The 19439-nt window shown below is 41.3% G+C and overlaps 1 protein-coding gene across 6 annotated transcripts in view; it reads left to right on the top strand.

The window, feature by feature from the left end:
* Positions 1 to 962: 962 nt before the first annotated feature.
* The window catches only part of atp11c (ATPase phospholipid transporting 11C), a 41103-nt gene continuing 22626 nt past the window's right edge, over positions 963 to 19439 (top strand). For 3 of the 6 annotated variants that reach the window (XM_046407198.1, XM_046407197.1, XM_046407196.1), the window contains exons 1-3: positions 963 to 1540; positions 14340 to 14459; positions 15838 to 15927. In XM_046407198.1, coding sequence (XP_046263154.1) covers positions 1514 to 1540; positions 14340 to 14459; positions 15838 to 15927 — 237 coding nt within the window. In that variant the 5' untranslated portion in view covers positions 963 to 1513. The remainder of the gene's footprint in view (positions 1541 to 14339; positions 14460 to 15837; positions 15928 to 19439) is intronic. The other 3 variants (XM_046407199.1, XM_046407195.1, XM_046407194.1) reach the window with 1 other exon arrangement.

Below are 19439 nucleotides of genomic sequence, written 5' to 3'. Positions count from 1 at the left end.
AATGCGGATCAACTGAATCTAAAATCAGAACTCAAATATTTAAATAAAAAGTTGTACAAAATGCAGAGGCCCAGATTATTTCCAAAACAAAAATGCCAATTTTAAAGGCACACATGGATTGGCACCGAGCAGCGTTCAGTTTTTGAGCCAGTGAGCAATTAAAGGTCCCTGGGCAAAAGCCAACAAAACAAAAGCTGACAGGACATTTGATGTTTGAGCTCATAAATCAACATAAACTTCTAAGTCCCAAAACTAATTTCCATAAACGTACATTAATGCAATGATCTTTTACACTTGGTCTTTAAACCCCACTTGTAATGGTTTGCTTCTATGCAGCTGCACTGCTTGCCTATCACGTTTACTGTTTTACTCTTAATGGTATTTTCTTTTTTTGTGACTTTGCCTTTAAAACTCCTCTATAAAGATGACGGCTTGTATTGAGTGTTTTGACCTATTTAATCCACCTCATTCCATGTGTACAATAGTTTTGTCTTCATCTTTGTTTAGCTGTATGTTTATTCCAATTGGAACTGTGTGTAACACTGAGAACAGCTTAAAACCAGAGTCAATTTCCTGTAGTTTACACAGACTTGGCTAATAAAGCTGATTGTGACGGGTGGCATATGTGCAGTATTGTCAGAGGTTTCAGAAACTAATCCTACAGGCCTATCAATCTCATAGGTTATTTGTAAGAGATTAGGCCGACCTGTTGTAGGCTCTATTTTTGTTCCCGTAATAGGTGCATCTTGGGGTTTTTTGAATAATATCTATCTATAGTTCATTACAAGAGATGAAAGTCACGTCTATTCAGAGAAAGAATTCATATGAGGCTTCTGCGCAGTACTCAGTGATCCTTGAAGTGCAATCACAAACTACCACCTCTCTCACGCGAATCTCTTGAGGAGAACAAACAGGAAGTATTCAAATTGAGACCACATCACCCACAATTCAGTGCGAGCGAAAGTCGCCGCACCTTCAACGGGTGGAGCTTGAAAACGTGGGAACGTTTGTGGGTTGCTGCGGTTTGCTGGAGTAAAGAAATTGTTTGACAGGGAGGTGAGCCGACCTGTACACAGGCGTTGGAAAGACAGAGATAAGTTTTTAGTGCGTCTGCGGCAATTACCGAGTCAACAGGGAGGCAGAGCCGAGAGCGACAAATGGTTTGTACGAGTCTAAGCAACAGGGCACGGAGCGAAATGTCAGCGGCTGTTTCAGCCTTGGGCAAAAGGAAGCGCGACTAGTACACCGCAACGCGGAAAATATTCAGCGGGGTGAGAATGCGAATGGTGCGAAGATATCGAAATCAAACAAAATGGAAACGATGTAGCGTCGCCGCAACACTCCGTGTAGCTAGAACTAACGTTAGAGTAGAGAGTAGATAGCTAAGGAGCTAGCACATTAACTAACATACATGTAAAGTTATTCCCGGGAGAAGCTGAAGCAGAGCCGGGTGGCGTCTGTTGAATCAGAGGAGTTCATCAGCATTGTGAAATCCAGTAAGATAAACAAGAAGATGCTGCGGAGAAGACTGAATCGTTTGGTATGTGCGCTTGGCATCAACACACACACACACAGTTAGCTTATGACATCCTGGTGCTCCTGCTAGCTTTTTTTTTCCTTTTGACTGATCTGATTCAGCCCTGTAAGAATTTAAAGTGGCATTTCCCCTCGTTTTCTCTTTGCGGTTTTCTTTGTAAATGAAACTATCAAGCTAACAACACTCACTTGCTTCACGCTGCCTGACAACACCAAGCCCTCGTCTCACTTCATCGCTCTTGTTAGTCAGCCATTTAGCTGTAACTGCTACTTCAGGTAAGTTAAGTTCTGGCCAGTCAGGAAGTCACGATAGATCTAAGTTGATGTTAGCCAAACTCAGAGTCATTGAACTACACTTTTCGGGTCACATAGGGAATTGTTGGGTGACATACTTGCTCTCCGGCATGTAAACTCATCCTTTTAACAACCGTATCATCAAAACAGATTCTCACCCGCATATGTTAAAGCAGCACCGAAACTAAAGCTAAATTAAGAAAGCACTTACCTGAGCTGTTCTTCTCTTTGGTCCCAGATGTTAAAAAATATGCACTATATTCAGAGGCACCAAGGCATGCATCAAAAGATGTCTTTAGCTGTTTCCCTGGCCTATGTAGTTAGTATCGAAATTGAAAAAAATTAATTGACAGAGAATTGTCTGCAACAAAACTGACAGTCAAGCCATGTGTTCAGTCGGATGTTGTTTGATTAATTTTTATTAATTTTTATTCCCTTTTAAATATAAATGATGACTAAAATACTGTGATGGGCATTTTATACTTTTATGACTGAATACAAAAATATTCTGCAGATGAAATGATAGTCGTTATTTCTAATTGTGCAACAGTTCCTCTGTGCGCTTATGTTTTTATTATTTTTTGTATCCAGCCAATGGATTTGTTCAGTATAAGAAGCTGGTGTTTTGCCAGCATGAACTGCTTTGGCATCATGATTCATGATTGGTCAGTTTAATCCTTACCCTTTTAAAGTTCATCCATTGGTTTTACTACCCCTCTCATATGTTAATCAGTCACGAGTGGGCTAGTTCAAAGTGGAGTAACTGTCTGTGAGGCCAGGTTTATAAATGCTGACTTGCCTTTACTGCGTCTTTATCATCTTCTTATGCACCAGTAACCTGTTGTCATCAGTGGGTTGAATCCCCCACAGGCTATGTGAGCAGTATAGATACCGATGGTGAATAAGGGGAAGCAATATAATAATTATAGTGCCTGACCCTCCTCCTGGCCTCTCTCTAAGTGTTGCCAGGTCAGCTGATTTTCTTGCTTCTAGAGAGAATTGCTGCTGTAGTCTTCAGTGTGAGCTGTAAATAATATTTTGTAGAGTAGCCAGCCATCCTGTCATTGATGCACACGTTGCCGTTATCTCAGGCTCTGGCTCTCCGCCTCCTGATTCATGCCTCCTGATTCAACCCCCCCATTTGCCCACGGGAGGTACGTGTGCATTATGAAGAGGGAGAGTGGGGCTTGGGAGGGGAGATGGCTCATACCAAAAGGCACAGAGGAGGCTCCATGTGTCTCGACTCTCCCACTATGGTGTTCTCTGCCACTAAACCCCGAGTGTGTCTTTGGAAAATCATTAAAGACGGCTGTGGCTGTGGAATGAGTGGGGCTGGGCTTTTTCATCAGGAGGGGAAGCTCCAGAGGTTGTAATGCTCTGACAGGAATACAGAATCACACAGTTGCCTTTGATGTTCGTTCAAGCCCTTGAAGGCAGCAGTGTGATCTGTGAGAGGTGGAGCCTGGCGAAAATGTGATAGCATTCATTGTGGGAGCCCCTGCCTCGACTGCAAGGAGAACTGCACCGACACATGAAAACAGCGTCACCCAGGCAGCACGTTAGTATCTTATTTGCTCCATGGTAACCAGTAGGCCTCCTCCTACTCACTCGCTCAGTTGAAATCACACGTGTGAAGTTTCTGATTTACATTTTGACTCCGTTGTAGTACTGTAGCAAATACTCTTCTGCTCAGTAGTGAAGTTAAGCAGTTGAAGGCTCGACAGGTGCCCTGTGCACGAAGGCAGGAAATGGTCATGCTGACACGAACAGAATTGCTTTGTGTTGAGATTATATAATAATAGAACTCAGTGCTGAAACAATTAGTCGTTTGCTGGATTAATTCTTTTTTCAGGCAAAAAAGGATTTTTTTATGTGATAATTAACTGGATATCTTAAAACTGATATTCTATATACAAAGCATTTAATTAAGAAAATAACTGGCAGGTTAATTCATGCTGAAAATAATCTTTAGTGGCTGACAGCTCTAGAAAATAATAATTATTTGAAGCCGTCATATTATGGCTGCACGACCTGTAATACACAACCTTTGACCTGCTTCTCAGTGCTGATACCGATAAAATAACCTCATCTTTGTATTTTAAGTTCATAACTTGTAGTCATTTGAGGGTGTAGAAGCCTCAGATGTAGCAAGCAGAGATGTAGCTCTGCCCTACCCAAATCTAACTGGCATCACTATCACAACAAATTCTGACTCTTCAAAAGGTCACTGAAGATTTGTTCTGTTAGAACTTGTAGATTTTCTCGCTCCTTTTGGAACCCTTTGAGAACACTTAAGGCAAACTGTAGTCATGGTATCTTCCCGTGAAAATGTAAAAACAAAAACATCCTCCACCGGCTGCAAAATGCCTCTCCAGACTGTACTGTGTGGCTCTTCCCAGGTGCAGCAATTTCACATCATGAGTGCAACAACAGTGTGCTGTGCTGTGCTTGTTCTTTTATTATGGCTGACAAGTTAAAAAAAAAAAAAACTAAGTTATGTTTCCTGTGTTAAGTCAAGGTTGGCTTTTATTCAGCTTCATATACCAAGAAGAAGGATTGCATTTTAGTGGCAGCCTCTTGAGGTTGTTTAGGCCCAAACTGTAGACTGTTTAAATACGGTAATGTCATGTCTATAGTCTCAGTAACATGTTAAAATACTAAGTGACAGAGTACTCTAATAAAAGCATCGTGAAGATGTTGTTGCCTACAGGTTTTTGTTTTGATTCATAAGCACTCCAGTGATGTCATGGCGTTTACACAATTCATTTCCATAACACATAACGTCCTCCTTTGATGCTGTGTTTTACTTCAGGCATGATATAGCTTTGAAGTATGCAAGTCTTCTTGTAGTACATTAGCACTCTGGCCCTCCTCTTTCTCTGAAGGGCTTCCCCCTCACCCTTCTGCCCTCCTCTTCGTCACCCTCCTGCTGCAGGTTGTTTCACAGAGGCCTGTCAGTCTCAGATATGTCTCTACTTGAATGTGACCCAGGCACAAGTAAACAGTCCTTTACCTGGCAGTAGGTGCTCTTATGTGTGATGACATGTCAGATATGCTTGGAAGCCCCAGGGCTCTGTAAACCTGTTCCTCACATCAGCACCTGCAGATCTGATACATAAACTCACTAACCGTTAGTGCAGACTTTCACACGGACTGCTTACACCTGCACATTCAGGAGATTTTGTGTGGACGTCTTTTGCTAACATAAACACACTAGGTTAAATTTATTTAGGGACTTTATCTGGTAACACTTTTCCCAGGGGAAGCTAATGTTCTATTCAGCCATAAAAGGGGATGGTTTTTATCTGTACAGTACAGTACTTCCATTTCACCTGCATGTACTGGGGCGATGAGAATAATTTCCATTAGCAGTAGTATGGTAGGAATAGAATTTAGTAATGTCAAATGTAACTCGTGCTTTTTTTCATTACTGTATTTTTGTTTTGCTGTATTATCTGGTGTGGTTCAGAATGCTCCAGATGAATTTGCTGCGTTAAGGTCAGTCTTGCTTTTATGTACACATGCCTGGGAGAACCTGTTGGGAATCTATTAGGGACTTTTATTAAATGATGAGTTACCCTTTTGGGTTTATGGTAATACATCTGAAAGCCATAAACCATACAAGGCATCCAGAGCCATTTGATTTATAAGGTCTGTTTGATTAGGATATATGTGTATTGATTAAGCCATGCACGGTTTTGCCGTCATTAGTCTTGCTGGTGAACAGAATTGCTTACTCGGATCTCTTTCTCTTCCTTCCTTTTTCTCTGTCTGGTCTCATCTCTTGCCACCCTGTAATGGAAACTCAGCCAAAGGAGCTCATCTGCAACACACAGGAGAATAATAAATATATTTAGTTTTGGTAGGGAGGCAGTGAGAAGGAATAAAAGATGGGCTGCAGGATAGTGGGCTTATGAAATATAGTGGGGGAATTTGGACGGTCCTATGTGGAGTGAAAATAGGGGGTGGACCTGTAGCCTCTTTGTGCTCTTTCTCCACCTAATGGGCAGACTCTTTCAGGCTTCCTGTAGTTGTTAACATTGGAATGGGCAGGTCAGGTTGGATACAAGGGGACCACGGATGGCTTTTTGTGGCAATTTTCCACTTCCTTTTAAAAGCTATGTTGAATTCTCAGTTTGTACCTCTAAATAATTCAGGTAGCTTCATTTATTTTGAATTCTCCTTGCATTGCTCCTCCTTTCCCTCACCCACGTATCTTCTTCAGACTAGCAGCACTCAAACTGTGTCCTCATCATCCATATATGTATAAAGGCTCATCCAGAGATTTTCTGTGCCATGCTCCAACATTACCCAGAGAGCATTCGCAGTGAGATGTGAAGAGAATGCTGAGATGTGTGGTGGTGTGATGTTTTTTTTTTTTTTTTGGCTCCTGTGTCTCTGCATGGAGGGAGAAGTGGAAACGCCAGCATCTGTGATGCTTTGTCATCCCAGTTTTTCAGTGTCACCTGAAATGATAGGGTACTTGCTGCCACAAAGAAAAGGAACAGCGCAATCCATGTGAGGATTTAATGAGTGCTGGAAGACAAACGAACACGTGCCCTCTCATACACGCTCGTGTGAACACCTAAGTTAAGGAACATCCTACAGCTATTTTCTCCGTGGTAAACTCCCAGCCAGCTAGGCAGGCGGTATTTCTCAGTCACAGGGAGAAAAATGAGTTGTTTAAAAGTGGTCACAGTTCAGTGGGAGGAAATGCATGGTGTGAAAAACCAAATCGACCTCGTGAGCAAAGGAAGAAAAAGAGCCACATTGATTTTTGTCATTAGTCTCATTGTCCTCCTATGCAGTGTCTAAGGATAATTAATTGAACAGCAATTACTGCCCGGTGCATTATTAAAGATAATGTCATCAGTAGGGCTGTAGCTGAGATGGAGATTTTTACAGCTTGTCAGCATTAGGATGTACTGTAAATGCCTTTTTGTTGGTATTGCAGGGCTCTCTGCCAGGCATGCTGGTGGGAATGAAAGCCATCGTAGTCTCTTAGTTAAGTTACAACCCATGCACTACATAGAAAAAGCAGTAGCATCTTCATCTAAGTAGCTGAATCTGGTGATTTGTCACACACACACGCACGCAGGCACACAACAGAGGAGCACAGAGTGTATATGCAGTTGGCTGGAAAAACCATACTCCATTTATGGCTACACTACTTTAAATTCTCTTTAATTATAGATTAAAGTGTGACTAGGCTGCAGCTCGAGAACCTACTCCCTTTTCTTGGTGGAGACAAAGTGTGGAGATTGTTGTCATAAGAAACCTACCGGTATTTGCTTCTGTCATCCTCTCCTGGACTTAGTGAGCTAAATTGTTAAGAAAATGGTAGCTATGGGGACAAAGTTCAAGATGGAGAAGGTGGAGTAACATGCAAAAATGGATAAAGTGTCAGTAAATGAATGCTTTAAGACTATAAATCAGTTAAAAAAATAACTTGTCAGCAACAAAAGGTGTTTCCCGGTTTGTTGTGGGAAGTTTAGACTACATTCTGTTTGGTTTTGGTTTTAATTTGGTCTTCTGTTTGGTCTGTGTAAGGTTCTGTTTTTGAGAAACAGCCTGCATCAAATATGTATGGTACATGAATGACCACAGACCTCTTTCAGCATCGTGTGACTTGCATTTCCTGTTGTGATGTCTGCAACCGTTTTTGCTTGTTCTTCAAGATTTCTCAACCATCCTCCCTCGTGAGGTGGACTGTCCATAATGCAGCGGTGCCAGTTATTGGTATAGTTTATATTCACATAGTACGCAGACAGAAATCTGTGGTGACTGCTACTACTGCTTCATGGCCACCTGTTTAGCCACAAGATGCCAATCGTTTTAAAAAACATTTAAGTTGCAAATGTGGGAATCATGATATCTGTCTGTGGCTTTTTGAGGCAACCAAATGACTGAGGAAGCAGCTCCCAATGCGAGGTCTAGATGAGCTTCCCCTCCTCCCCATTGTCGAGGGACACAGTGTAATGTAGGCCAGTACCAGCCCATGGTACAGCACACTCTGTGTCTCGTACAGCTGCAGGGATGCTCGTAGAACAATGAGTCTTTGCCCATCCACAACAGCTCCTTAGGATCAGCCCTCAGTTCAAGTTGGACTGGATTACTTTGTGGGGCTATTCATCACAGTGTGCAAACAGCGGACAGAGGAGAGCCTGGCCTCTGATATGGGCTCTGTAGACTATGCCAAGTGTTGGTGAATCCATGATGGAGGTAAATTTTGTTAGTTTCACTGTGGGGTAATGGGTCTACTTTTCCTTTGAATTGCTGTTAGTCGTGGGCAACATGGCCCTAACATACTATCACAATATTTTAGGGTATTTCTGCAACAGTCTTGCAGTAATCTTGACAGTGTGGTAAAATACTGAAAAATACTTTTTGTTTAGAACTCACATTCACTGTTGAGCTGCCTTGGTACACTCAGTGGTAACTCTGCTTGAGGTGGTGAAATAATTTGCTTTTGTTGTTAATGGTTTGGTTTGATGTACACTTGATCTTCTGTGACCAAACCACTTCCACATTACTTAAGCCACTCCCATTTTTTAACTAACACCTTCAATGTTGAGCAGCTATCAGTGTTAATACCGGTACTTAATTCTGTCTGTAACAGTCATACTGTAATACGTTGGAATATTGTCAGTATCCACATATACATGTACATATGTGTATATATATTAGTCTATTGCCAGTTTAAAATGATATATATGTATCATTTTAAACTGGCATTTTAAATCTCCTGGGAAAATGAAGGCTGCAGGGAAATCTAACACAGTAGTGAATACTGGTTACAGTAGTGTCATTTAGATTCGTTTTAACATTAATGTGTCTCTGTGTTGTTGTTTTTTTTGTTTATGTTTTTTTTCAAAAGATAAAGTACCCTGTGTAAATTCTCTGTAGCTTAGGCAATGAGCACTTGGATGTGTAATCAAAACTGAGGGAGTTACAATTATTGAGGCAGTGAGCACGCTGAAAGAGGACAGGCAAGTGGGCTGACGAGAAAGATGGAGAGAATGAAAGAGAGGTGCCAGATAGAGTAGTGCACTCGCTTTGACTCGACGTGTGCATGTTTTTCCTCTCGCACTCAAGCATTCATCACCCAACTCCATTCAGCCTGTCATAATAGCAACTTTATGTTGCGGTTAGGCTGTTTTTACTGTTGTCATCAGCATTTCTTGAAACAGTTGACTGGACGTTAGGCATAAATTCTTCGCATTATACTCCGAGTATCATTTGATGTTTAGGCCCATAACATCATAGATCTTCTATAACATCAAAGATCTTCTCCTGGATGTTTTCCTGTTATAGTTTCTCTTGTATTGTGTGTTGTGGGAGGAGGTACTAGTAGTAGGTACTGCATAAAACAGTAGATAAGGTTGACCTCTAGTGAATCATCATAAAACCTGATAGCACAGATAAGATGTGGTCGGAGCAGATGTTGTTAAGTGGTTGAATATGATAAAGGTCTGAGCCACGCTTACACATGCAGCCGACTCTTTTCATGTACTGTAGCAGTTAGACAGCGTGCATGCAGCTTAGTTCGTTTTCCATATAATTACATGAAATGGATTCCGAGGTCAAATGGGAACATGGCCTCAACAAGGATCTGTCGCTCTCAGTGTAGTGCAGTGTTATTAGCACACATGCAGGACATAAGAGAAGTACAACCTATTGGTCCCCAGTGCTCTCTCTTCTTCACGCGGCTCCCTCACACCTCATTAAACGTGTTTAAGTAGATTTTCTAAGTGAATTTTTCTGAAGCTTAATGGCACAGCTCCGGCGTTATGTAGTGAATGAGCTTGGTGTTTTTCTCCCCCCTGTACCAAAGTTACAAAACCACAAGTCCTCACTGATCAGAACAAACCTTTCCCTGCTGTACTCTTGGGGACTTACTGTTTTTCAGTTTGTTTCAGCACTTAACATTGGAAAAACTTACAGCTTTGATTTGTGTCAGTCTAAATTAAACTTGCTGTGCCACTGTCACACCTCCTAACACTAGTCTTTTTTTCCCCCTCTACACTTAATGGAATCTTCTTCATTTGCTGTTTGCTCAGAGATGCTTATCATGTTTATGCCAACAATCTGAAGTCCAGAGCAGCTCTGAAAGCCAGAGCCACTTTGTGTATGCTCTCTGACAGACTTGAAGGCCATAAATGGCAATGTCAGTGAAGATGAGCTGGGTCTAAGGAAACTTGGTGCTCTGTTTTGTTCTTGTGTGAATCACGTGGTGTCACCTCAGGGTCATGCGTTAGGAGAACTGAAACATACCCCTTGAGTGATGATCTTCAAGAATGAAAACAGTAAATCTTTGTTGTAGTGCTTTCAGATAACAGTAGGTGTGTATGGGTGTGTTATGGAAGAGTGTCCCTTTTATGACCATATCTGACTTCCTTTTGTTTGTTTGTGTTAGTTTTAGAACAAAGACAATCTTTTGATTGAATTGGCACTTGGTTGGAGTAACCTTTCAAGCAAATATGTCAAATATTTGCTCCAATGTGTGGAATTGTTCTTTTCTGTTTTATATTACTGTATATACAATACATACAAATATGTGTTTTTACATTTTATAAAAAATGCTAACAGTTTAAAAATTTAATCTTTAACCCTGGAAAATTATGTTCAGCATTTTTCATAATTGACTGGAGTGCAACGTAATTAAACGGTGACTAAACAATTAATGGATTAATCAAGAAAATGAGCAACAGATTCATTATAATGAAAATAATTTTGCATACTTTGACTTAACTTTCACTGTTCCATATAGCCCATGGGGTGGATTGCACTTTAGGAATTATGATTTAAAATGTTTCAGAAAGATTAAACTTTCACAAAGTGGATTGCATATGCACAGTGTACAAGGTCTTGTAATTTTACGGTGGCTCAGAGTGTCGGTTCAGCTAACAGCATGCAGATTGTGACAAAGCGTGATAGTCACTGAATAGTGAGATGGTGTGACAGGACGCAGTGTCATCAGACCAGAATCATCACTGGCAGTTTGGCAGTAGCTGAATGCAGTCTTATATTCCCCTTGCTCTCAGTGGCCCACCTTTCCCCTCCATCTCGCCCTGTGCTTATTTCTCAATCTCTGCATAATTCAATTTAAAGCATCAGTTAATGTAAAGTTTTAGGCTCACTCAATTTATGTCTGACTGAGCAATTAGATTCTGCTCAATTGAGCACCGGATGTTTGCTTTATTGATCACCTTTCACATTTGTAGCGGAGGCTTTTTCATCAAGGGTGAATCTACTGTTTCTATTATTGACATACTGGTACTTGACTCCCACTTTTGCTTAACTTGCTAACATCATTGGCACTGAATAGTTTTGTTTGACCTTTGACAATAAGGGAAAGATAATGCAATCTATTTTTCCTTACATTAGCATTTCTTGTTTGGCCTCTTGCTCACTGTTTTGTAGATGAGCATTGCCATCACGTAACAGTTCAAAAATGAAGAGGGCCCCATGGTCTGACCTTCATTATATTTTACAGTGAATCTGCCACTGAATCAATGGCCAGTCAATAGTTCTTTTCTTATCTTTAGTTCCCTAGACGCAGACTACTTCCTCATTTTATATAGAATTTCATTTTCAACATGAATTATGTGGGGGGGTTTTTTGTGTGTGTGTATGTAGGTCCCAAAATATCTTTTCGAGAAGGACGCTTATGTAGGTAGTTGCAGCAGTGTTGCTTTAGTCTACCTGAAAACTAGTATTTATTTATCTCATAGCCCTGTGACCTTGTGCATAATCAACCCTAAAGAAATGGACGCAGGTGAAAGATTGGCGGTAGCAGGAGCCAGTGCACTAATACAGCTGACTGTCTGACCTGTAATCCTGAAATACAAGCAAGAGCCCTTTGCCGGTCCTTTGACACAGGACTAATTTGGTTTGTAAACTGTTCCTTACTTGCATTTTATGTTTTGTCTGCGCAGCTCTTTCTACATGATTGCTTTGTTTCCAGTCCTACATTGTTTCATAGTGTTGTATTAGATGTTCACAAAATTGTTTTTCTGGAATGCTGCTGTTACATTTATAGATGGCATTTTGAGTACACACAGGAAAGATAACTGCCAGACAACAGAGTACTGATTCAAATAAATGAACAGAGTAGTCTGTGGGGGTGTTCTTGGCTTCCTGCTTCTCCTGGGGGGCTGGTTGTTGTTTGATACAAAAAAAAAAAAAAAAAAAAAAAGATGTGATTGTGTCCTTGGATCCTGTTGTACTTCCTTCATCTCACACGCTTTCTTCCTCTCCCTCCATCTTCTGGCAGCCGGGTTCGTCCGGTCCCGCTGAAGGGGTGTCAGTGTGTGCTGAGTGGGTAGGGGATAGTAGATTTGACAGTCATACTGAGGTGTGAACATGTCTGCTCATGCATAAGGCAGCACTGTGTAAGCCTGCTGACTACCTTCTCTAGTCTGTACGGGAGAAACAATGGGAAATATTTCAGAATCAAGTCTTGGACTTTATTTTGTATTATTTGACCATTAATGACAAGCGAAATATTACATTTACTGGAGTTTTGTAGGCTGTATGTTTGTCCCCACGTGCATTTATTAGACTCCCAAGTCTTTGAGGCTATTCTTTGATCTGACTTCCTTTCAGTAAAGGTAACCATAATTCACATGTTTCCTGGCGCTGGTCCAGAATCAGATGTTTATGGTTATACTGCACCACAACAACCCACATGTTGCTAGCCTTTATATTAAATATAGTAGATCTCCTCCTTGCATAATGTTAATTTACACACACAGCAATACCTGACCAACTTGCATTTAAGCTGAGAACACAGTCACATTTAAGAACTGGAGAGTAGGATCCTCATTTGTTTTTAACTGTCAGAGGTGAAAAGAATGGATAGTTTGGAAGAGACACAAGTTCATTTTGATGAGCTGCTACTGACTGTCAGTATGTCACTTTATTCAATGGAGAACGTTCATTTGTGCAGTCACCGTTTGCCTTTAACTTCAATCTTGCATTTAAAATGAAACATCACGTAAAAGTGCGCAATACAAATAAATCAAGTGAAATAACAAATTAGGTATAGTTGTTAGCAGAAATGTTCAGCCTGATTTTTGGTTCACTTGTACTAATGTAGTAATTTACTACACTTATATTGGTACAAGTATAGTATGCTGAAGCCCAGCAATGTGCACATGAAAACGCAGCGAGGTCAAGGGGCATTTTCCTGTCGTGATCCTCCAAATTTGTGGCCATTTGTGCCACCCAGCGCCAAGTTCAGGTACCCTCTTTTGTGCTCATTCAAGAGCCCATGTAACATTTGGGAATTTTAATGATGCACTAACCTGATGTGTTGGTTCTGTGCTGGTATTGCTGCTACTCTTTTTTTTCTTTTTTTTTAAACAGACTCAGCATTGTTTGGACACCACTCTTATAAAACTTTAACAATGGTGCTTGATTACCTTTTGTAGGACAATATAATTAAGTGTTTCAAAAACCTCAAAACATGTTGTATGAATGTCTACACTTACATTAAATGTGTGATTGCGGCCTGAGCTTACTTCACACACAGAAGAATGGACCCAATCAGTTCCACACAAAACTTGTTTTAAAATCAAAAAAGGAAAACAGTTTCCTTAGTTTGTTTTTTGAACTTATTATTTCTGCTATTGTTTGTAAAATTTATGTGAGGTTAAGGTTAAAACAATGACCTGGCTTCTCTACCTTGCTCTGTGATTTACCCCTGCCGCCTTTTATGCAAGAGGAATGTCCTGACCACCTCATGTTGAGAGGAAACCAGCGTGTCTCTGGTTCCTGACCAGTTTCCTGAAGTCTCTCCTCTTTAAGACACTGGACCAGGCTAGTGCTGCATGCACATATCACCCTGCCATCTGTTTTATAACAAGGTTGCTCAACCCATAAATCTGACCCCAGAATTTTTCAGCTACCTACATGTCTTGCTTGTTTATGATCGTTTAGCGACCATGTGACACAGAAGAAATTAAGTTATAGACCACGCACAAGCACCACTTTTGGCCCATTGGCCCTCATAAGACTTCTTTTTGTCCTCTCTCTGAGTTATTGGCTTGTGCTCAACAGTTTTCCAGTAGAGTGCTTTTCGAGTCTTTAATTTTCTGCACCACAGTAGAAATTCTAATCTTTAAATTCTTGACTTGTGGGTGTACGTTAGATGTCATCAGGCTGTAAAATATTTTATGTCCACAACAAATCCTTGGTGATCATGTTGGATATGCTGCACCTGAAATAACAGTGCAGCATGAAGCAGTTCTTTTGCTTTCATTGATTTATGCCCCCATGCTTCAGATTGTGAGTGAGATTTGGCTTACCTTCAAGTAATTCTTGTTTATTGTATGATACTCACTTTATTTTTTTATCCGATTTGATGTCTAACCTCTAATCCCTGTTTAAGTGAGAAGTACCTTGAATTACTAAACTGTCCATTTGTTCCTTTCTCTTTTTTTTTTTTTTTTTATCTTTATCTCCTCTCATGTCTGACCCCCCCCCCCCCCCCCCCCCCACTCCAGCTTGGCGGTGATGAGAGAAGAGTAGATAGTAGGACTATCTATGTTGGTCATCGGTCATGCTCTGCCACAGAGGCTTTCATACCACCCAAGTTCTGTGATAACAGGATTGTGTCCTCCAAGGTAAGAAGCGCACTCACATGCATATCCCACAGCTCGAGCCTGGCCATACACCAAGATGAAATTCATATACTTGTTTCTCAGTTCCTCTGTGTACAATGTTTCATCTGCCATTTTTCTTTTCTTATCTAACTCTTAGAATGCAAAATGAACTATTGAACACTCCTGAGCATTCCTGGCTTCTTTTTTTTTTTTTTTTTTTATTCCTCCTCCCACTGCCTCCCCACATGCTCGTCTTCGCTCCCACAGGAAGGCGATTATTTGACTGTCAGGGGAGCACTGGTTGTGGCAGTGAAATACATGGCTGCTATTAACGTACTGGCAGGGTGGGCATTTCCATCGTTTCCTCCTGGGCTTGTATAGACCGCACTCCTCCTCTCTCCTAAATCTCCCCCTTCAGTCCCGTGTCAGCTGTAGGCTCGGAGCAGGTTATGAAGAGTGAAAGTGATGAGGAGCAGGAAGCGGGTGAGAGTAAGACGGCAGTGGGATTTATAGTGGTGCAGAGGGTCTCAGTCAGGATGGGCCAATCAATTGGCTCCTGCCAGTATGTCAGGGTAAACAGCCTTTAATTACCCCGGCTGTAGTGTTTATACCCCTGCATGCCTCCGCTTTCCATCATCCTGTTGCTTTTGCACTCTGCAATGACCAATCTCCACCTCTTCTTTCTTGCTCTCGTTGCTACTGCACCACCATGCTCACCCCCCCCCCCCTTTTCTCATCACTTTCACGCTTTTTTTTTTTTTCCTCCCTGGCAAAATGAGATGGGCCATTCTGCTGTCACTGCATTTCAACACCATCCCTATGCAGACATTCCCCTTCATAAAGAGTGCCTTATTGCTGTTTCTGTGCCAGTGTAAGTGTCCATGCATACATGTGCGCGCATTTGTGTTTGTCACCCCGATACTTTATTGTGTGGTACAAAGTAACCAGCAGGTTATTGTTCAGACATCTCTCAGGGATTTAAGCAAATAAGAGTCGCATCAGCCTACACGACCACTTAAATAAGAACAAAACACACAGAAACAGTCGCCAACCTGACAGGTTCATTGGCTCTGCATTCTAGGGTAGCCAAATTATGGAGATAAATCACTAATCTGAATCAATGGAATACCTGGGGTCCCCCAAGGGCCATCTCCCTAGGCAGAGACTCCAAGCTATTGAAGTTTCCTTTCCTCTTCCCCCCTGTGTTGTGCTTAGACAGAATACACACATGCAAGAGTCTGAATATTGAATGCCTCTAATCTCTCTCCCCCTTCCAAGCCTTTCTTTAACTTCCCTAAGTTCACTTGAAAAGCATCGTGCCTAGATGGGAAAATTACATGGAAAAGAGAAGTTAAAAGCAGTCCACAAACTCTAATATCTGTTTTTCCCCCTCCCGCAGTATACAGTTTGGAACTTCCTACCAAAGAACCTGTTTGAACAGTTTCGAAGAATTGCCAATTTCTACTTCCTTATCATCTTCCTGGTGCAGGTAAGGACAAGCTTTGGCAATACTCCAAGTCAAACAAAGATAGTTTGTGTTGTCATTGTTAAATAGAGAATATATTTCTGCCTTTTGTGTCTGTGACGGTGATGTTATGTGGGTCTACTTCTTTTGCCTTTTTTTTTAAAGAAAGGCATTGGTTAAAGAACACAGCAATGCCAGAGTATAGACAAAGGTTATAAACGAAACATAAAATAATAATAATATAAGTCATACATACAGGCTAGACAAGCTCAAGGTGTACTCTGACACACATACTCAGTTTACCTCAAAATTAGGCTTAAACATACATTATTCCCAACTAATGTGACTTTAATAAGTATGCAACTCCATCTTTATAACTAAGCATTGATTCACCTTTTCCAACCTTTGTCTCAGAATTGTTGGATAATTTGATCATAAGTCAGTTAATGTATTTTTATGGGGTATTAGTACCAGGACTCATCAAGATTTTATCATTATCCAGCATGTTGGTTCAAAATTTGAGTTGAATTAGTTTACATGGTTGTTTTATTTTACTGTTCACCCGCTCTTCCAAAAAGCACACAGAATGTTCCCAAAATAGAAATAGCTTTTTATTTGCATGTAATTTCTATTGTCATTGCTTCTTTTATTCATTGAATAGAAGAAAGTATATTGTGTTGTGTGCGCTGCCTTGTCCCCATGAGTGGAAACTGTGAGCTGGCCAAGAGCGCTGACTAAAATGCACTGACTGGCGTCCTTATTCCCTTGCTCTGTGCTCTTAAGTGCTCTTCTTCTCTGTCCTCCTTTCTTCAGTTCTGTCTGGGATGTGACATTTGATGTTTGGAGAGGGGAACAAAAAAAAAAAAAAAAAAGATTTGTTGTGTACATCTGCTCTTGCTTTTCTGTCATCTCATGCTGATCCCATGCAGGTGGAAACTAACCTCTTTCCTTTTTCCAGTAGCTTAAACTGTGGCAGCAAATAGCACTCTAGTGTAAACAGGTGCTGGTGTTGGGCCTGCTCAGGGATGTGCTTTCTCTGTGTGCATGTTCACTGAACGAGCACACAGAGTTACTGCTCAGGTACTAAGCTGAGAAATACCTGTCTGCCACTGTAATTCCATCATCGTCAACTCAGTAGCAGATCACACTCAGCGTTTACTTTGTCCTCCAGCTCTTGTTTCCGCCAGTATTAACTGCTGACACTCAAACCTTTATTTTTCTGATTTAACTTTTTTCCGTTTAAGTCAATGCTAGCCTCAGCTTGTGGGTAAAGGTGCTGGAACTCTTGATTGTGTGAAATTATCTTGAGTTAATGCAGTACACTTATGTGGGAGGAAACCGCCAAACATGTTGGCATCACTCACACAGACACACTGGGATTATCAGTGTGTGATGTGTGCAGCACAGAATGCTCGTCTCTGTGCGAACACATTATATGTTTGTGTATGTGCTTGTGCCTGTGATGTATGGCTCAGTGGGTGTCCCGGGTTTGCTGACAGTGTTTACCCAAGCTTCAGCGTGGTTGGCGTTTCTCCACTAATCCAGCTTCTCTTGAGGGGCTCCTTATCCTAACCACTCTGTTTTTCCCATGCAGAGTGCTATTATATCAGAGAGAGGAAGAGAGAGAAACAGGTACACAGACTCCATGTGCACTCATTTTGCTCTTGCATACCGCAGACAGAAATAAACCTTTTTGCATCCCCAGAGAGACCCCATGCAAATGCTTTACCAAAACCCAAATGTCATGCATCCTTCAACTCTGTCCTACCTCCCTTTTGTCTCATTTGGTCTCTGTCTTTCTTTGCCACTTTCTGTCTCACATTCCACCCATGTCTCTGCAGCACTGCACTGCTGACGTCAGCAGCCAGGAAGCCCTCTGTACTTCTGAGTGCTACAAATAGACACAGGCTGATAAAAAAGCACCACTCTTCTATAAATAGCCCTGCGTGTCTTTGCTTGAATGTGATCAAATGGGAATAGAGTGGTGTGAGGGAGCAACAGAGAAAGGGGGAGAGAGATAGGGATAGGGATAGAGGGGGCTGAGAGGGTGAAGGGGTAGGAGAATGCGAGGGCCCCCAGTGCTTCCGTGGCACCCTGGGACCCCGCTATCCGTCGATCACTCTGACACACTTCCCATCTCAGATGAAGGGCTTTGTGCTGCTCCTCTCTGCAGCTCTGCTATCACATCAGCACATCAATAGCAGCACACAGCTCACTCCTATTGGTGAGATTTTTAAGCTTTGCTTTTGGGGCAGATAGGGGTGGGCGATATGACCAATGAAACCCGACTACCACAATCTATTTAACTTTTTCTATCTAAATTGATGTATTTTGTTTTTCTGGAAATTATGCTTAATTCTCCAACTACTTTTAGTGTTTGTTCACAACTACTTTAATCTGCTCACCTGGCTTTTTCCTTCACTTCACTTTCCACCTCTAGTCTTTGAGTGCGCACACTCCATTTTCTGTTTTTCTTCCCCTCTGTCTGCTCTGTTGACTTTCTTAGTCAGCAGTGTGTTTTACAAAGTCACCCAAAACACACAGCTCGGGCATTGGATTTTTTTCGAAAACCAACTTGGAACAGAATGACATCTCACAAACCAGGTGCACTTAGCGAGGGAAGATTGCCCGTTAGTTAATCCATCATGTTCTCTCAGATGGATGATGAAATTATTGACCAAATGTTCTTTGACAGCAGTTAAAACACCTGGGTGACCTGCCCAACTGTAGTCTGTGTGTGTGGAAATACTGTAAAGCAAAATCACATCAATACTGCACTCTCTTCGATTCGCCTGAAAAGGAGCTTATGGTGAGCCCTCAAAATCAATGACGATCTAAAACGATCAGATTCCCCACCTTTAGGTGCAGAGGAGGAGAAGGTATTTAAACACCTGGAAGTTTGGTGGGATTGTTGTGAATCAATGCAGATAAGCTGCTGTCGACAGACGGAAGCGAATTGTGTGCATTAGATTTTGTGGAGGTTTTACTTTTCTTTTTAAGAGGTTGCCATTGTGGTATTTTCAAAGGACAGTGCAACCCTAACCTTATTTTTATTTTTTATATTAAAAATTGACTGTCCATGAAGCAGTTTTATCCGTGTAGCTGGTGAAGTCTTGATTTCACATAGTAATGCAGTGAGAGATTAAAAGCTTTTTTTTTTTTTTTTAAAATCACTAATGATGAGCACTTTAAAAGACACGACCATCATTTATCTCTTTTTATAGTCCTCCATTGAACAGTTGTCATCAGAATTTTCATGAAGTTCTAAAGATAATTCGGCATCAAACAACATTAAGGCTAATCGGTGGCATTGTAAAGCCTTCTCTGTGCTCTGCTCACCCTTTGTCAAGTTTGGCCATCTGGCTGCTGCATCAGAGGGACAGACTGTCCTCAGACCTTCACGCAGTTGCTGTTTTTTGCAGTTTGTGATCAGCCAACCTTTAATCCAGACACTTGAATAATAGATGTGACTTATCATAGGCAGAAATAATGTTTCATCACCTTTCTTGCCTGTCACATTTTTTCCCCAAAGGAAG

This window comes from Scatophagus argus, chromosome 12 (genome assembly GCF_020382885.2).
Source record: "Scatophagus argus isolate fScaArg1 chromosome 12, fScaArg1.pri, whole genome shotgun sequence".
NCBI lineage: Eukaryota > Metazoa > Chordata > Actinopteri > Scatophagidae > Scatophagus > Scatophagus argus.
This window is presented reverse-complemented; position numbering and strand designations above follow the sequence as displayed.